Raw genomic sequence first — 20,015 nt, 5'->3', positions numbered from 1 at the left:
TTAAACTATTTTCATGTTTACCAGCGATATGGAGTAACAAAAAAGGGTTGAAAACAGAAAAAGAGCAGAGGGCCGAGATACCATTTTCATGTTAAATTATTTCCTTGTTAACCTGCACCCATTACTGCCCAAGTTCTTATTAGTTCGCGCCACGGAATTTGACGCAATTAGACGGAGAGCTCAAGCAGATGAAATGTAAAGCAAAAACTATGGGAAAATAGAAATTAGGCAAGATACAAAACTGCCAAAGTAACATCCATTATAAAAATGCTGTACACCAAATAATTATAAACTGATCCCAACATATCCCCAACAGCCACCCTCCCTTTTCTCTCCTCTCTTTCCCCTTTGTTCAATCTTCACATTTTGGGTATTCGCCGACTTTGAACACATATCTACACTGGCACTCAATGGCCGATGATATTAACCGAAGCCAAAGCCTTCACTACCCTCATGGATAGCCAAAAGCAACCTCTCTTGGAGCTGTTGTTTGGAAGGATATTCTGGTAAATCCAACTGGTTGAAACTGCAGCAAAAGCATCGAATATAAGCCAAAAACACAAAGCACAGCTCAAGCAAACTCTTCCAAAAATGAATCGAAGCAGTGGAGAGGCTTATGAGGCACCACACAAACTGTGGAGCTGCCTGCAAGTGCACTCCAAGAATCTGACATGAAGATATGTTTCTCCACTTTTAAGATGCGCAATTCCAGGTTCTACGACACACCATATAGACTCTTTGTGCAAGTACATCATGAGACACTCCATGACACTGTCAAACCTGGATTGGCCAAAAGCTAGGTCGTTGATTGTTCATTTCTAGGGAATCACATGATTTTTTTTTTCTATTAGAATGCAGCATGATGAAATTACATATATAATCACAACGATCTGGAACAGTTATCCAAGAATTTGTAGTTAATTTGTGAGTAATCATTTTCAAAATATCCATCATCCGTACTTGTATGTCTGCACGTGTTGCAGCATCTGTGTGTGTGGTCAGACGGCTTATACTTAGATCTACAATATGAAAAGGAAATCGGAAAGACAGAAAGCCTGACCCGATTTTCCGTTCGTTCAGGTGATGAGCATGGAACACTACGTGTAAGCCAAGCTATCCATCCTTTACCAGTTGGTTTGAAAATCAAAGTTTCAGCATAAAAATAGAAGTTAGCACAACAATTACCAAGTGTGAGCAGATGGCAAGTGATCTGGACTGCCGTAAGCCTTGTGTATTTGAAATCTTTGGGATCCTGATATTCCTTGAAGAGCACTGAAACCTTCCAAAGGAACCTGCAAGCCAATATGGTACAGGAAATGATCATGGCTATAATGATTTTGCATTTTCTTTGATGAACCACCACAAGGGGGGGAAAACAACGGACAATAATGAAGACAGCAACACCAAACAACAAAAGAAAGGATTTTCACCATCACATGAACATCAAATAGCAATAGTGAGATCTGCAGGATGCATGCACTTCAGCACCCACGATTCCTAACAGAATGCATAAAGCCCCAACAAGAAGAAATTCAAGCAACATATGTCTTGGAAGAGAATCCTAAAGTAGCCTAAAGCACTAGCTGCACTAACTCATGATCGGCAACAAACAAGGAGTACTAAAACTTCTCCACAATCTAGTTTGGATTTTCATAGTGCTTTGATCTCATTTGACAATGTCTGTGTTAAGCATGACTAAATTGAGTACTTATTTTGTGTTTTTGTTCTTATAAACATAGTTTTTTGAACTTTAAAAATTGATGTATTTTCAGATATTGATTTTCTAGAACATCAAAACACAAAAGCAAACCTTAATGTATATTACATCCAGCTATCCGGAAGCAAATTTCCACTAAATATAGATCAAATATAAAAACATTCTGGCTTATATATATATATATATATATATATATATATATATATATATATATATATATATATATATATATATAGAAAGAGAGAGAGAGAGAGAGGTACTACCTTGGAGGTGCCAGTTACAAACTGCAAAAGCCGAGCCTTATCCTCTTTGCTGAAACTTTGAACCACCTCCCAAAACCACTGTATGACAGGCGATGCCACTGTGTATCCTGAATACTCGGTGTTTGCTCGCAGATCATCCACTATGAAATAATATTGGGAAAGAAATCAAATATGCGTCTCATTGTGACTTGTGAGGATACAACATATACAAAAACAGGAAAAGATTGAAATCCACATCAATGAGCGTTGTAACAAAGCATACAAACCAAGGAACTTACAGTCGATTTCTGGGAGGCCACTAATCAATAATTCCAACTCCTTGTCATTAAAGATGGATATTAGATCCCTGGGGATAAGCTCATTAAAGCCCTCCATGAAGGCATTTATTTGAGGACGGATTGCAGTTGTGAGTCTATGTTTAGCAACAAGGTCAACATATTCATGCTTGTTCTCTTCTGTAACTCTCACATTCCGACCACCAGGGATCAACTCATAATCAGTAACCTGCATCAGAAATACACCTGGTCAGCTACCCCTGCTAACAACTAAGTCACACGGGTAGCGGCGCACCCGCACCGATGCGGCCGGCCTGACACTGGACCCGAGTCGGTCAATCCGAGTCAGGTGCTGCTGACCGCACCCGTTCTTCTTTTCTCTTGTTTTTTTTTTTGTCATTGTTTTTCCTTCTCCTGCCTTTCCCTCTTCCCCCTTTATTTTATTTAATAAAACTTTGAATTTTGTATGAGATTAAGGTAACCTTGATAAAAAAAAGTTTAAAAATATAGACAAATCAAATTACTTATATAACAAATTATATATATATATATATATATATATATATATATATAACATCATGCACTCGCACCCAACACCCATGTGACATAGCTAACAAGACATTCAACATAAGGAAAACCATACCTCAGTTCTCTCATATAAGATGAGCTTCTCTTCATCTGCATCCATGCTAAATGTCAGGTCCAGTATGTCGCTAATATCATTCTGCATAGGCATCCAAACAAATAAATTAGCACTGCATTCCAGATCAGAAACCAAAAAGTGAGCTTCCAATTGAGGATAAAAAAAAATTGCTAAAACATGGACAATATAGCAAACCTCAAGCATCCACTTCAAGTTTTTAAAGAAATCCGGATCTATGGCCTCTATATCATGATATGTGACCTTCACACCTAGGATGTGCTTATAAAAGGATCGAGTGAAGTGAACATCTAGTAGTTGACCATCAAATAGTGCTTTGCCAACCTGCAAGGTAACACATGTTAATGATCTATGTTGGAGAGGGAACAGAGAATTTACAAGATAATCAATCGTGTAGGGAAAACATACATACCACTCGACCAACAAATTTGAAGTATGAGAGGTGCTCTGTCTGATAGACAGAATTGGGATTTGGCTGAAATGTGGACTCATTTCCCACCGTGGTAAAAAGTAGAGCACCTCTATCAAAAATTACTCTTGATAACAACTGGTACCATTCCCTAGTAAGACCACCTGCATCAATACCTTCCTCTCCTTGAAAATTTACAGTAAGACGACCCTTCAATTCTTGTGTTGAACGCATGCGTAGCTGATTATATGAGTCTTCAAGGATGTAAGCTCTCCTAACTGAGATTCTCAAAGGACTATGATGATGATCATGTTGATGCTTTATTTTAGAGCGGAAGTGAGCACGCTTATTGTCAAAATCAATGAACCGTGGCACCTTCAACATAAGGGAGAAAGATTTTTCCAGCAACCCAGGATTTTGCCTGATAAATGCATTTAGAAGCTTCCTGTGCTTTTCTGTGAACTTCACAAATGCATTATGCTTGTCATCAGATTTTGACTGGGATCTGTTAGATGATGAAGCTTCTTCAGCCTCAGAATTTGCTCCACCTACAATGTCCTGACAAGCTACACGCTGCTCAGGATGCAACTTTTCACATGCTACGAAAAATGATTCTATATATGGTAATATGTTCTGGGTACCAGCTGGAAGTGGGGGTGTCGCACTGGTGGACATTGACAAAAAATTTCCATAGTTTGAAGATAACCCCATGGCAGATTCGGAAGAATTCTCTATCTTGCTAATGCAATTGCTCAGCTCCAGCCACAGGGGCTCCAAAGTTTCATTTATATCTTTTACTTGACAAAATGCATCATTCTGCTCCTTTTCATAAACAGGAACATCCTTTTCCTTCTCCACTAAGGATGAAACAAGAGAGCTCAATGCCTGCAGAACTCTAAGAATAGCGGTTCCATCTGTCAAATCCATGCTGACCAGGGTTATTTCGGATTCCCCATACCCATGCAATTCATCCATTGCAGACCTCATCAAATTTCTGACAGAGCCAGCTAGCTCCTTAATAAAAAGATGGCAATGAATGGGAGCTATTGCAACTAATTTTTTCAATACCTCTGCAACCAGACCATACACAGGATCTGATAATCTGCAACAGGCATCAACAGAATAATGAAAAATATTGCCCACTCTATTCCATTCATTAAAAAAAAAGCACTACTATCTATATGACAAAGAATTCCCCTCTTCTCATTTCCCAGCCACCCACCCACAAAAAGAACTAAAAAGAAGCCCCCAGGATGACATAAAGATGAGAAGGCACAAAAATATGAGAGACTGAACAAATATGAAACCAAGCTATAAAGGCTCCCCAAAGATGTTCCAAGGGGCCAGAACAGACACCATGCTTGATTTACATGCATTCGCAAGATGGATGTATAAGCCTTGTGTTCAATTGCTGAAACCCAATCAAAAAGTAGACATTTTTATGCATTTGCAGATGGTTATAAATGCTGAAACCCAAATCAAGAACTAGACAAAGATAAGATTCTAATTGTTTATTAACCTGTTGTTCTATTTCTTGTTGAGAAAAGGGAAAGCAGAAGAAAGAGCTGAACGTATCGACTTGATGAATAATCACAAGATCAGACACAAAATGACCAGCAGACGGTTTAAGTAAAAGTTCTTCAAGCATAAGAACATGGGATATAGAGCATCAAGGAACCACGATACCCTCATAAATTAACAAGGCTAGATTACCTCAAAATACTTAATCATGTCAAGCCAGGACAAGAAAATCCAATAGTCAGAAAAAAGCAATTTAAAAGAAAATCTAATCAAACCGTTCAGTTCCATTTTCCAGCGGAAAATCCAATCAGCACCCTTTTTCCTTTTTTGAGGTAAAATGAAATAAGCATGACAGAAATAATACCCAAAAAAATTAACATTGACGAAACCAAAGCACCAATAAGATGCCTGCTCCAGGCTCAGGGATCGAGGGTCATTGATCAAGGGGAAAACTGGAAACTGATTTTACAATGAAAGTTTAACATTAAGCTCCATACGTAACTGATGAGGCTTAACAATTAAGCAGAAAAACAGCCAACTGAAATTTTTCGCCTGAACATCACCAGAAAAACACAAAGGTATGTGACCTACTTAAGAAGCGTAATATTTTACCATCAAAACTTGCACACCCTCATCTCTAGAAGGGTCATTAGCACTATACTTGCCCTAAGCATCAATGTGGAACTCTTACTACATGCATAATTATAGAATAATATGAAGTCCACTCATTATGTAGCACAAAATAGAGTAAGAGCCTGTAAGCATCTGACAACATACCCTTCTTTTGCAAGCAAAGAGCATAAAAGTCTGAGCTCTGTGCCTGGAAGATTCTGTAATACACAACATTCACTAGAAGTTGAAACATCTGATGCTTCGCCAGCAACAGGAGCACTGGTTTCATTCTTAGTTGATGTTCTAGCAGCCTCAGTACTGGATACAGCACCATTTCCGATATTCTGTGATGCAGATGTCTTAGACTCCTCAGCCTTTTCGCTTGTGCCTGAATTTCTTTCAGCATTATCAATTATGACTTCCAGGAGATTCAACAACTGATCCAAGAAACAGAAGCATGTCAAATACAACTAATCAAAATATATGTGTTTTCCTGTTGAAAAAAAAAACATGTCTTTGTGCGTATCCTTTCATGGATATGAGATGCATGTGTCCTACACAGAAAATACCTGTTCAAGATGAGCCACACTCCTCAAGTACAATGGCTGATTCAAGAGGCTTAAGAGCAAAACTATACCAACGTCACCTTTCTGATACTGCTCACTTGCTGGCTCTTCACTTCCCATTATAGCCTTACCACGTCCCCTATCAGAACTTACTTGTGAAGAGGGCTTAAGCAGCTGATGATGAAGCAAAAGCCTGGCCACCTGAGGATGATTTTTAGTTAAATATGTCAATGTTTCCAAAACACGCCTTGAGACCATGGGAGGCACTCCTGTGAAATGAAACAAGTGTTAGAGATACATTTCTTTAGTGCAAAGAAGAAAACAAATACAAGCTGAAAAAGTTAAAAAGCAAATATACAAACAACAAGAACTTCAATAATTCATCCCACCAAATTTATATCAAACTAAAAGGAAAAGGTTTGCAATTTAAATCTTTCCCAATCCACAAAACTAAGCTAGTATGCTTAACTGCTTACCATGCAAAAATTGTGGGCGAGAATAAATGAGAGAGTTCTGACATCCATAAAGACGATAAGATGGTTCTGCAGAGGCCGTAACATTGGTGGGCCCCCATACATCAAGCATCAACATATCCATTAGAAGTTGCACTAATGATGAACGTGTATCACGATGGGCACATAAATTGAGCAGAAGCCTTTGCAATTGACCTTTATAAAGGGGCTGAAAAGCAGATAAATTGAAAGTATATGGTGATCAACTAAAAAAACAGCATAAAAGAACAACGAGAAAATTGACTTTACCTGGAAAATGCGTAGAAGCCGAACGATGGCTTTTAAGGCTTCTGTATCGACTAGAGGAGCTCCACCCGCTTCAATAACCTTGCCTACACCGGATCTCCGTGAAGGAATACCTCCAACTCTATCCAAGCTAGATGATGCAGTTTCACCCCTTGCAGAAGACTCACCACGCCGGCTTCTAGATTGGATTCCAAAAAGTGCTCGGCTATGGTACCGGTGTGCAAACCTCTCCCGTAACATATTTGCTTCCGCAACTAATGCAGGTGTTAGGTTGGCCAAGATTGCATCAGATGAAGTCAACAAAACCTGAATGTTTGATAATGTTTTAAAATTCTTGTATAGCTTCTAAAATATGGCTACAAAGAGAGAGAGGCAAAGAACCAAGAAGATAATTAACCAATTAATTACCTCTTCCCGTAGATCTGACGGAAAAGTTGCAATTATAGAAACTGTGTCCATTTCCACTGGCTGCCCTTCCAGTTCCTGTGCAGAATGCAACCTCTGTGCTTGTTGTTGTGCAAGAACTTCAGCACGGATATCTGGGGGAAGAGCAGCAAGGAATTCTGGATCAATTTCCTCTGCAGACTGAGGCTGCTCGTTTGAGGACTGGGCCACTTGATGTTGCTGAGCAGAAAGGACTTCGGCCCTTAGTTCCTCTGGAAGAGCATCTAAAAATGTAGGATCAATTGACCCAGTATCTAATGATCCAGTAGCCTGCTGGTTCTCAGTTGGGCGGCCCTCATCAATTGCTTGACCAGGATCTTGTGGTGCTTCACTGACATTTGGTGGGGATGCATCAGCATTATTCATTGGCAAGGAAGTTGCAGATGATACCACTCTACGTGCCCGATTCGCCTGATCACCTATCTGCCTTTCTCCTGCATCATCATGCCCATCCACACTTCCAATTTCAACCTCCAAGCTACGAAGGCTTTCCCCCAAGGTTGCCCCACTTCCACCACTTTCTTGACTCACTGCCTCAACATCCCTTGGAACTGCATCATTCCGTTCATATTGCATCTCATTACCATGGGATTGTGAGGTTGCCAAATCTCCTTCTTGAAGAAAAACATGATCTGTGTTGCCTGTATCCGCATTTCTGTTCCCATCCACTCCTGCCAGATTTGAGGACTGGAAAAGCTCGCTTTCATTGCCAGAGTTAGCATTTGGTGGCTCTTCCCTCTGCCCAATTGGCTCCTCTATACCCTCACCATCACCTTTGTGTGATGGCTGCTCTGGAGCACCGAGTTTGGTGGATGGTTCAACTTGGCTTGGTTTCCTCAAACGTGTCACAAAGAATTCTTCCATGCTTTGGGTGACCATTGCAGCATTAGATGCCCCCCGTACTTGGCCATCTTCTGTCCATATGTTCAGACGGTTTCCTTGCCGCCCACTTCTAAGAGAACGAAAAATAGCATCCAAATGTGCTGAGAAACTCTCAAAGTTTTGATCAGTGGAACTTGCTCCACCCGCATTATCTGTGACAGGATCATAGACAAGTGAGAAAGCACATGGTAATAACCACATAATTAAAAAAATAATATAATAATATACAACATATTAATTAATAAAAACAACTGAAGTTCACTTGGACTAAGATGGCTGACAGATGTACCTGACCGCCTCTGCAAAATGTTTGATGAAGCAGAAGGTTCTAACAGAAGTGGATGTTGAATAGGGATGCCATTATCTCCAGCTCTTCCAAGAAGGTTGTATATAGATGTTGTCCTACCTGGTCGCCTAGAACCAAAAACTTCAACAGGCATTACATGAAGGGCATCATTGGAAAAGTTGTCTCTGCCAAACACCTCAATGTGGTCAAGAACATTGATCCCATTGATACCATCTTCTAGTCTGAGTATAAGACCATTTTCATCATCTTCATCATCTTCTTCCATAACATCCTCGTCAAATTCATCTTCATCAACTTCATGATCATCCTGATCAGTGTCTGGATGCGACAAGTGATGAACTTCATCTTCATCCAGCTCATCATTGCCGTCATCATCCTCATCTTCATCTTCATCCACTTCTTCTCCACCATCACTGCTCATTTCCTCGTCATCATCTTCCTCAATAAGATTATCTTGAGCGCCCTGCTCAATACCAAAGGAGATTCCAATACCGTCTGCACCAGTATGGAGTCCACCAGCTTCTTCAGAATTGTCGTGCATAAAATCATCTTCATTTTCAGGCACAAAACTGCCATTGATGTCATGTTCATGATCCATATCATCAGCAACTGAGTCTGAACCCCCAGAGATATTGGCACCACTAAATGGCTCTGTTGGGCCACCTGCCCTCTCGGTGTCATCTGGCTGTGAAGCATCCTCCAGAGATTGCAAATTGTTGCCATCGCCATCTGCTCTGCTTGTTTGGATCTGACCAGTAGATGGAATAAATGTTTCACCTCTTGGAATAGTGGAGTCAACAGAATGGACATGTTCCTTAGTAACCGACTCCAGAGCTTTAACACTGCCACTTACTAGTTTGGGAGCATCAGCATGATCCAAGTCCAATACTTGGAGAATTTTGGTCATGGACTGCACTAACCCAGCATCAATAAATGTTGAAGCAGCTTCGGATGATATATATGAACCAGTGGGGGATCTAGCAGCTATAATCTCATTCAAGAGATCAACAAATGCCTGTATTTCACAATTTGGTTTCATGTACACAAACGGTTCAGCTGCATCAACAAATTCAATGAAGGCACTGTTTATCTCAGTAAAAATCCTCTTTCGCCCCTCAGCAGAACGAACAGCAGCTGCTACCAAGAACTGACCAGCTCTGGTTGCCAATTTGTGCCTCCAATCACTATCAACTTTCTTATCCTTCTTAATATTTACAGAACAAGAAAGGAAACTGTGGAGAACATGATGAAATATTCCTCCATGACGATTTGCAGCAACATCTCTTTGATGTTGGCCATGGAAGCTACCAATTTCAGCATCCTTGCGAAGGAGAATATGTACTGAGGAAGAATAAGTCAAAAGTATCTCAGACAACAATTTCAAAATAAAGACCACCTTTGCAAGGGATGCTGGAGCTTCCAGGCTACCCAGTTTGATCTCATCAGGTACAGTAGCAACAGCTTTCCCCTTCCCCTTATTCATGGAAACATCAATGTCCATTTCCATTGACGATGAGGCACCAAGATTACCATCTCCTTGACCCTCCTCTTTTTGTGAGGGAACGAATGCGACAATAGAATCCAAGAGAAGATCAATAACACTCACAAAGCTTTGAGGAGGTTTCCTGTGTGCCTTGGATGTTTTGGAATTACCATCGGCACTTTTAGCATGCCCATTTCCTGGAAGTGGAACTGGATTCACTTCACTAGAGTTCAATTTATTATCTGTATTTGGAAGTTTATCTCTTTCAGATGATCTGTCCTTATCCTTTCCCTTTTCCTTTTCACGATCTTTCAGCAAGACAACATAAGGTCTGTCTCCCACCATCTCTATTTGACATACTGATTGAGCAGCTAGCATGAAAATGGATGGTTCCCTACATACCACTGAAGCCAAGCTGCTAAGGAAATTGCGTGGTGTCATTCTTCCACTTGGATGCCTATTTAAGGAACCCATTAATGTATGACGTATCTCAAATTCCATTGCTTGCTGAAGGGTCTGTGGATCCTCAAGAATATGACGAATTATGGTTGCTGCAATACTGTCGAAACCAGGAAATAGACAATCTGTAGGTAAGGAGAGAAGTGAAACCAAACCTCCAGATTCAAGAAAGCTCACTGCAATGGAATGATCTCTGGTCAGGGTGGCACATAACTGTAGAACAACATGCATTGTCTCAGAGGGAATCTGCTTCCAAATAAATTTGCAAATGATTTCCACAAGTCTCTTCTGATCCGATGCAGACAGTTGGATGGCAGCTGACGTGGAAGGGTTCAAATTGTTCGGGCCATTTTCATGTACAGCAGTACTCTGGCCTTTGTTTCCATCCTTCTTTAACTGCTCAGTGCCAAATATTTCAGGATTCCATTTTGTTTCCACCTGCAACATCTGATCCATAGATAGCAAAGAGGCTGTCACCCATTTCGGAACATTAGGTTTCTCTCCATCTGATGCATGCGGCTCCCACATAGATAGCAAATCCAGAGATACCAACGCAAGACCACTCTTGGCAGCAACCTCGCGTGCAGTAGCATCTTCATGAAGAACCAATGCCAGAACATGGAATAATGCAGATAACATAGTACCACTGCCAGTATCTGGGACTACATGAGACACCTTCAAGTGTTCAACAATGAAAGAAATCACCCTGTTTCGATGATGACCATCATTTTGAGAACATATCATTACAAGCAGGTCCTTGACAGGGTAAGCCAAGTTTTCCCTTGTCTCTAGAAGCCTGAGAGATGATGATAAGAGTTCATCAACAGGAGGAAGATGCACATTTTCCTCCTCCTGGTCCACATTGCTTGAACTTCCTGCCATGTCATCTGCCATTAGCGAACTGGCATTTCCTAGCGACATAGCAAGAGCACGAGCAAGCTCATCATCTTCTTGGGTTTCCTCTGGATGCGAGAACAACCACTCCATTGCCATTTCTACACTGTTTGTTCCCACTTGCCTCAGAGCTTCCTCTGCACGTGTCCTTGAAAATCCCATCTCCACAATCATAGATATTGATGACTCATCTGGAGGGGGCCCCGAGATTCGAGTTCCAATTCCATTACTTAGATTCTTTACTTCAACTCCAGAGTAAATGTGTCTAATAATAGATATAATGGCACTTATGAACTCATAACTGCACTCAGAAAAATGAGGATGATTCCAGATAGGAACCACTGTTTTTAACGCTTTGGATTGTAGTATCCTCACAAATGCCTCTGGGTCTCTTGAAGTGCTTCTAGATGTCAGAGGTTGAACAAGCAAATGCTTTGTAAAAGGTGCCAAGATGAAAGAAGATGTTACTAGGTGGTCAATAAGTAAACAGTAGCTGCCTAATGCACCATAAATCCATGAAGTTTCCATTTCCAATTTTTCATTGCCTCCAATATCTGCATCCTCTGTTTCCATGGGAGAAGCAGGTACTCTATTGACTGCAAAAAGCAACTGAGTTGTAGCATCAAATGTTGTCAGAATAGCTTGAACAACCCCGTAACTGTAAAAGCAATTTACATAAATTGGATTACATGAGTCTGGCCGGTCCAAAAGGATGACATCAATGAAGTCAATGATTTTCCTAATATAGCGACATTTTGTTGACACAAGTGCCTCTGATCTAGAAGGATCAACATGCCCACCAAAGTTCAAGTCGTCCAATATGATGCAAGCAAGTGTAGATAAGACAGACTTGGCTGATGGGGACAAAGTGGTGGCATCATCCCGTCGTCGAGAAGGAAGCACCATCACTTTCCCCAATTCAAGAAATAAGTGGCTGACATGAAAGCATAGTGACTTCATCATATCGCAGCATGAGGTATAAAAGGACCTCTGTTGTTCACCCTCTGACTTGCTTGTGGAGACACCATCTGAAGAAATTGGGACCTGCAGTTGGCTCTGATTTGAACCAATACGCATGTTTGACAAAGCATCTATACCCAATCTACGCTGGATGCCTGAAGCACGACTAACATCATTGTAAAGGCTCACAAAGTCCAAAAACTGTGATTCTACCCCAAAACCAGACAATCTACGCCTCAACAATGGATCAAGAAACTGGCGAAAGCTACTTAATCTCTGGTCTCCACTGTCATGTGCATTCAGGTCAGATTTCTGGGACTGAACAGAAGAGCAGGCACCACCATCCCTTATATCAACTTTGGAATCTTCAAGGACAGATATTTGCCATAGAACATCTCTATGCAACCGTCCCATATCTTCTAGAACATCTTTGCTATCATTCCCAAACTCATTAAGTAATGCAGTCAACCAACGATTCTCCTTGGATGCATCAATAAGAAAGAGAAGATATTCCACAACAAAAAGGCTGGAAAACATCTCCCTGTCAGGTTCAGCTTGTGGATTCAATACAAACAATCCAGGATCAGAGTTCAACAAGCTCAAAGTTTTTCTTAAATGACTCCTTAGAGAAGAGCAGAAAACTTGTGCCAGTGGACCAGAATGTTGCTGAGTAAATCCTCTAAAAACAGATGCCGTGTACATAGAGGTGGACAAACCTTCAGATGACTGCGCAATGTTTGGTAGTAAGAGCAGTTTTATCATAGCCTCAAGCCCCTTTTTCTCAACAAACAACCTACAAGTTTCTGCATTTTCCATAGTGCGATGTATAAGTAGCATCACATGAAACACACACAGCTGGAAAAAACGTTCAGCAGAAACCCCATCAGAATCCATTGCATCCCCTTCATTCACCTTTTCCTCGGCATCTGTTTCCATTGGCATTTCCTTTTCGAACACTTCATGTGTTCTATCTTCCATAGCAGCAAGTTTTTCAATAATCTCTATTATTATATCAACACCAATACTCCGCAACGTGGAAACATGGCGCAAAAGCTCCTCCAGAGCATTGGCAAGAGAAACAATACCCTCATTCATAGCAACCAAGTACTTTCGAGATGTACAAACCTCCATGAGAAAATGCAAGGCATTATGTTCCTTTACTGCCTCTAATCCTTTCGCATTAAGGCAAATAGCACCAAGACCACTAGGTATACATGAAACTGCTTTTGCGGAAGGGAGGACACCATTGACCACTGAAAACAGAAATGCATCAGGAAGGCCTGCCTCATACAAAATTGAGAAGCAGGTAGGATCCTTGTGAATAATTTCATTCATTACTGTGACTGCTGAGAAATAGATATCTCCTCCAAATTTTTCTGTGTTGCGGAATATTACGGCTAACGAAGCAGGCAAAGTATTCTCATAGGAGTTTTGGGACCTTCCAAAGTTTGTTGGAGCATAGGTAGCAGATCCAAGTGCTTTCAACAAAGCCTTGATAAGATGCTTTTGGGTGTAGACAATATCATCTCCAGAAATCGATGCATCACCAATAACCATCGGACTTCTATTCACAGCACCAGCATCAAGAACCCTGTTAATCTCTACTTGTAACCTTTGAATTAATAAGTCAACTCCTCCAAGGTCCTTGAACAAGGAAACAGCTGCATTGCTGTAATCCATAAGTTTCTGAAGGATCTTGACTGAAGAACAAACAAGGTGCATATGACTCAATTCCACATCCTGCAGAAGTGGCAAAAGGGCTGGAACTAATCCAGAACCTCTCACAGAACTTCCGGAGCTAGAAGAAGATATAACATGCAGAAGAAAAACATGCAAGAGAGCACTAACAAATGAAACACAAGAAGCATCAGATGAGCTTCCAAGTGAGATGACGGCCTTTTGGAGTACACCAAGGAGAACCATACGGTTCCCCACTGCACCTCCAGCAATAACACTAGATCCACTAAGTACACGAGCCCGCTCATGAGAAGATGAATATGCTGTTAATTGTGCTCCAAGTGCGACCACAGCAAGAGTCCTGATCTCTTCTGGAACAGCAGCATTATCAGACCGTACAAGCTTTAGCAGTTCATTAGTAAATTCTGGTTCATTTGCAAAAAAAGCTACCAATTCATCATGGGCATCATTAGACTGAACCAATGCAATAAAGGCAAGAAGACATATTTTGCTGTAATCTCGAGCAGCAATAGGAGAACGCATAGCCCTAGCAAATCTGATTCTTGAAAACAGAGAAAATCTTTGCTCTAAAGGCACTTTATACTGTTTAATACATCCTCTCATAATGGCTAAATCATCATCCTGCCATTTATGTATATCAGGGATATGTATAGTACACAAACTGGAAGGATGTAATTCATCACTAGCGGGACGGAATTCAAAATGCAAAGTAGAAGCCAATCGATAATGTGAGTCCCGACAGTCTTTCTCAGGATCAGTTGAAAGAATGTGTAAATTATCTGTTTGCCTTTGCTCATTGGCCAGGACACATCCGAATAAACCCAAGCCTTCTTCTTTGCTTCCCCATCCCTGAGCTAGAGAAAGTAAAATGCTATTGAGAGAACCACAACCAATCATTTTCCCACTGACATGAAGCTTTGAGGGATTTATCTTCACAAGAGCATTTAGTGTTTGAAGTGCAGCTAAGAGGATATCTGGATCAGTTGATGCCAGCAAGTGGTTGAAATGCTGGGAAAAATAAAAAAAGCCTCAGAGAACGTACAAATATGAGAAAACCAACACATAAATGTTAATGATCATGCCCTTTCCGAATTAGTTAACTTTCAAAAAAAGGAGAGAATATAATTATCTACAGTGGCACATGTACACATGAGTGAAAACATAAACGTTCAAACAAAAACACACATACAATGCACACACACACATGTGTGTGTGTGTGTGTGTGTGTGTGTGTGTGTGTGTGTGTGTGTACAAGTAAAAGAAAAGGGGCGTTTGTTGGGGAGGGAGAAAGACAGTTTGATCTAGATTAGAATAGAACATCAAAAAAGCTCGCATTCCTGCCAGCTACTAATATGCTAAAATAATTCACTGGATAATTTCAAGATAAATTACTTTTTCATGCATCATGGACCAAAAAATGCCAAATTCGTGTGTCTGCATATGTATGGATCTGTGACAGTCGGATTTTTTGCATGGAAGAAAAGTGAGGACAATAAAGGCCAAAAATATGAAACTCAACTCATATCTACATGATGCAATCAAATTTTAATTTGCAAAAGGCACGCAACATTTGAGGAAAAAATCCAAAATCAAGCACCCGGATATTAACTTCTTGGACTAATAACAAAAACCAGTGTGAGTTGTCTGATTGATCTCATAAAATGGATCACAGCCAAATGCATCAGAACTCAGAAGTAACTTTATGAAGAGAAGCAGCTAGTACTCATCAACTTTTTGAAAAGTTACTTTTGACGTGGCAGCTTTAAGCCCACCCAATCAGATTGGCCGGACAGCCCAAAATGGTTTCCATGGCTTCTCATTACCAAACACTGCTACAGAACAAACAGCACAACATCTATATCCAAAAGAAGAACATATCCTTCTAATATCAGAAATAAAAAGTAAAAACAATAATAAGAGGCTTTCTGAAAAATCCATATGTCAAAAGATGTATCAAACCTCTAGCCCACTGAATGAACTCTTGTTGGGACAATTCTCCAAAATAGCCTGTATAACTCTCAAGATTAATAGCACCTCATATTTCGGAAATGGAGCATCTTCTTCCAAACTTTCATTTGACAATAAGAGATCTTTTCTACAGCTGATGTATGTCTTGAAGTATGTGTCAAAATGGAGAAACAATGGCCTCCAGTGATGAAAGTTTCCCTGGAGCAATGGAACCATAATTAAGGAACAATCAGAAGTAAACAAAGTATCACAAGGGGAAACCTAAATTCCATGATCATAAATACCTTATTGTACTCCCAGGAGAAACTTGAAAGTGGTGCAGCTATGTCAGACAGAGGGCATTTGATTACCCTATCTATAAAATCTTTAATCTTTGGAGGCTGCATGATATGAATGACACAATCAGGTCCATATCCAACATGTTTCCTTTATCCAATAATGTGCTAGTCATCTACAATACTAGACTGGCTCTCTCTCTCTCTCTCTCTCTCTCTCTCTCTCTCTCTCTCTCTCTCTCTCTCTTTTTCTCAATTCTATAACACACACATGGAGACAAACAAAGACGTTACAACATTGGGTTCAGAAGCCGCAACTGAATTGTAAAGATAATATAGACAGCAGTTGCAGAACAGTGTAAGAGTTCTTGTCATTGTTTTCTTCCAGAAGATAACAATGGCCAACATGCCAGCAAGGAATTACTTTGCCTTTAAATCTAAATGGACCACTCAGAAGCTCAAGACAACCTGGCACTCTAGAGCTCCGTTCTGGCCTTAATAGATACAATTATACAAACCATATTTCACAAGGAGTTTAAATATATTTGAATAATTGATTGCATTTTACAGCTGACCAAATGATATTTCAAGCAAATCTGAAAGGAACAACGAAAGGAATATAATCAACCACTGATAAGCACAACCAGCCTTCCTGTAGACCCAGCCAATCTCTTCACAATATTTTTCTCCCAACTGAATAGTGAATCAAATAATCATAAACCATGAGCTATTGAGCTTCATTAGCTTGTAAGCTATATTACTGAAAAAGGACAACTAAGTATACTGCCCTTAAGATGGCAAACCATTTGCTAAAAATAAGATTGCATTATCACATTCTCTTAACAAGAAAAAACAATTTTCAACAACCAAGACAACTTCTGCAGGTACTGGAACTGGAGAAAGAGCATGACAGGGAAAAAAAAAAAGCCTTATGTGCAACGTTATCAGGAGAAAGAAGTGCCACAATGTTTTTTGAATCAGGAACCCATGTCTGATTATCATGGCATCCGCAGAAAAATAGAATATAAAAATGGGAAAAGACATCAAAGAAAAATGATGTCTACTATTTTACATTTTTCAACTGCATTTTCATCTTTATTTCACTTTGCGGAAGAAATTTTCCAAGAAACTATGTTTCCAATGAAGTTCAGTGGAGCTCTATCAATCAATCACCTTGATTGATGATTAGCAAATAAGTGTTTTAATTTTCTTTTTTTCGACTATGTTCTTGTAACATTCTTATTTTCTGTTTAGGGAGAAAAAAAAAAAGAAGTTTGTTGGTATATCATATGTCGCACATTCTTCCTTTAATGATCCTTAAGCCTGCTCACCATTGATAACTGCATGCATGTTGTATGTACGTCTCATCAAACAATTCTGACAGAACTGAAAAATACAAATAGTTGTGCTGTGTCCAATTAAGTTGAAAGTTCAAACTGAACACATGATATGCCTAAATATGAAACTTTGACTAGTGTTAAGCAAATTAGTGTAACCTAACTTTTAACCCAGTATTTTTACAAGTTGTAATAAACCAAATTAGTACAGGCTAAACTTCATTTGCTTAAGGTCATAGTCATACATCTAGTTCTCATGATTTTTTCTGAAAAAAGGTCCCAGGATATTTTGGAATACTCTTGTTGGAAAAATCTCAGTTACAAAGATTTTTATACAAATGCCAACATTGAAATACAAAAATCCAATTAATATAAAATAAGAAGAACCAGTGCCTGCTAGAAAGTACAGAATGCAGGTGCATAGTGATTCAAGAATGACTTCCCTTACTTAAACCTGGAGATAAATTACTAATGAATAACACATATAGAATACATCTGGACAAATGGATGAAACGAAAAGGACCTAATTGACTCTCTTCCATAAAGAGATTCCTAGTATGCTTTTTCAAAACCAGCCTACTTATCCCATGTGTCGAGGCATGCTATCTGCAATATCTGACCATTGGAGCTTCAAAAGCCAATCAAGTAATCACTCACAATTCAGCAGATTATAGGACGGCAAGGAGCTTGGAGATAGACACAACCTCATCATACTTGATGACAAACAGGAAAAACACTAAAACGAACAATTGGTCTATGCATGGCCATTACGTTCAGTAGGAAAAATACATGGAAGACGCATGGTTGACTAGTAATCCATTCACTAAATCCACTACTACCATCTACACTCATATCACATTGAGGCAAAAACCAAATGGCATGTGCATAACATGTTCTGTAATAAATCTACAGATATTACATAACCATATGCATAACATACTTTGAATTAAATCTACAGATATTTCATAACTCCCTCTTTCAGTTCATGAATGTGTCCCACATTGGACCAGTACTCCAGTCGAACGCCCAAAAATGTAGGCAGAACGTCATATAATATTGGCCAAAAAGCAAAAGCAACCGCCAAGGTGATGCACCCTCATATGTGTATGGGCATGTTTTTAGGTGTCTAGTTTGCGTGCACGTGCGTGTGTGTTTGCGCGCGTGAGAGAGAGAGAGTTGCAGAACTATCATCAGCGCCCAATAACCAATGTGTCGCGTGCAAATTCCAAACACAATATATCATGACGTGAACAACACAAAAGGTACTGGCGCGTTCACTAGCTTCCGATAAATCGAGTTCATCCATCAACAAGAGAAATTCATAGCTAACTCTCCTCGGCATACCTAGGCGCCAAAAGCAAAAGGCGAACATCTGAACCACAATCCAATTCAATCAACTGAAACCAAGATGAAGCAAAGAAACTTAAATTACAACTCAACGGCATGCAACTTCCACCAACCATATAAGTCGGCAGTACCACTATCGCTCAAAAGGCTAATATGGTCTCCATAAAGCAAAAACCCAGCAGCAAAAGAAGTCCAATATTAAGCCAACAAAGAGACTATGATCAGATACAACTATCATACTCGAGCGAGCAAGCTTTTTTCGTTCTGATGCAAAACCAACAGAGAAGACTAGTCCCAATCTAAACAACAATTAGAATTGACGGATAGGCGAAGATGCTACTCACAGGATCGGTGTCCAGTTTGACTAACGGCCTCATCATCCCTTCGCCAGACGACAGGAGTTGCCGGAGCCGCATGGGTGGATTCCCCAAGACGGTGGCCATCTCCACCGGGTTCCCAACCGCCCAACACTACCAGCGAAAACCCTAGAAACAAAGAAAAAGGGCACAAAACCAGATATCAAATGAACCGAAGGCAACAAAACCTCCAGAGAAAAATCAAGGCAAAAGCGAAAGAGGTGGGGAATCCAGGAATACCTACAATTGGGTTCCTCTGTGTTGATTGGTGTCTAGAGACGCAGCTCGGCGATGCATACGCGTCGACAAAAACCATCCACGACCATAGAGCTCACAAGGGTATCCGTCGATTTCTTCCCCTCCTTGTTACGCTTCTCTTTTTGATGAAACACCCAAATAATGAGGGTTTTGAGACAGAGAGAGAGAGAGAAAGAAGGCGGAAGGAAGAAAGTGAAGTAATATGAGAGATGGGAGAGTGCTACATATGAATATGATATCAGAAGAAGCAACGTCGGTTTTAGGTCCTCTTCGTTGTAAATTATGGAAATTTTGAAAGAAATAAATTTCAACCTCCTTTAGCACTTCCCTTGTCACATATATATATAATTATATATATATATATACTCTCTTTATTGACTTTACCCTCCTTCGTGAGTAAGGATTCTCCAAAGAACCCTAGTTTTAAGCTGAACAGTGGCAAGGAGTCCTAAACTTTTTTAGCAACTTGGTAAATAAAAGGTTCCATTTAATTTTGGTTATATGCCAAAACCAATGGCAACATTGCTTCAATTTGAATACTGCAAGCATTTTACTGATAAAAGTA

At 40.0% G+C, this 20,015-nt stretch overlaps 1 protein-coding gene across 2 annotated transcripts; it reads right to left on the bottom strand.

The window, feature by feature from the left end:
• Positions 1–242: 242 nt before the first annotated feature.
• Positions 243–19,678, bottom strand: LOC116250075 (E3 ubiquitin-protein ligase UPL1-like). Of its 2 annotated transcripts, none has more exons than XM_031623445.2 (17): positions 19,433–19,678; positions 19,181–19,321; positions 16,162–16,257; positions 15,869–16,075; positions 8,398–14,917; positions 7,191–8,260; positions 6,786–7,088; positions 6,501–6,705; positions 6,028–6,293; positions 5,624–5,895; positions 3,329–4,427; positions 3,094–3,240; positions 2,899–2,979; positions 2,259–2,484; positions 1,981–2,120; positions 1,186–1,292; positions 243–526 (listed from the first exon to the last, which is right to left on the bottom strand). In XM_031623445.2, exons 2-17 carry the CDS (start codon positions 19,277–19,279, stop codon positions 424–426), a joined length of 10,941 nt encoding a protein of 3,646 aa, XP_031479305.1. In that variant the 5' UTR covers positions 19,280–19,321; positions 19,433–19,678; the 3' UTR covers positions 243–423. The 2 variants fall into 2 exon arrangements, with proteins under 2 accessions (XP_031479305.1, XP_031479304.1); XM_031623444.2 differs by having other exon boundaries at positions 19,437–19,678.
• Between the last annotated feature and the right edge of the window lie 337 nt (positions 19,679–20,015).

Source organism: Nymphaea colorata, chromosome 3, assembly GCF_008831285.2.
Source record: "Nymphaea colorata isolate Beijing-Zhang1983 chromosome 3, ASM883128v2, whole genome shotgun sequence".
NCBI lineage: Eukaryota > Viridiplantae > Streptophyta > Magnoliopsida > Nymphaeales > Nymphaeaceae > Nymphaea > Nymphaea colorata.
Note: the sequence above shows the minus strand (reverse complement) of the source record. Positions and strands in the feature narration are given on the sequence as shown.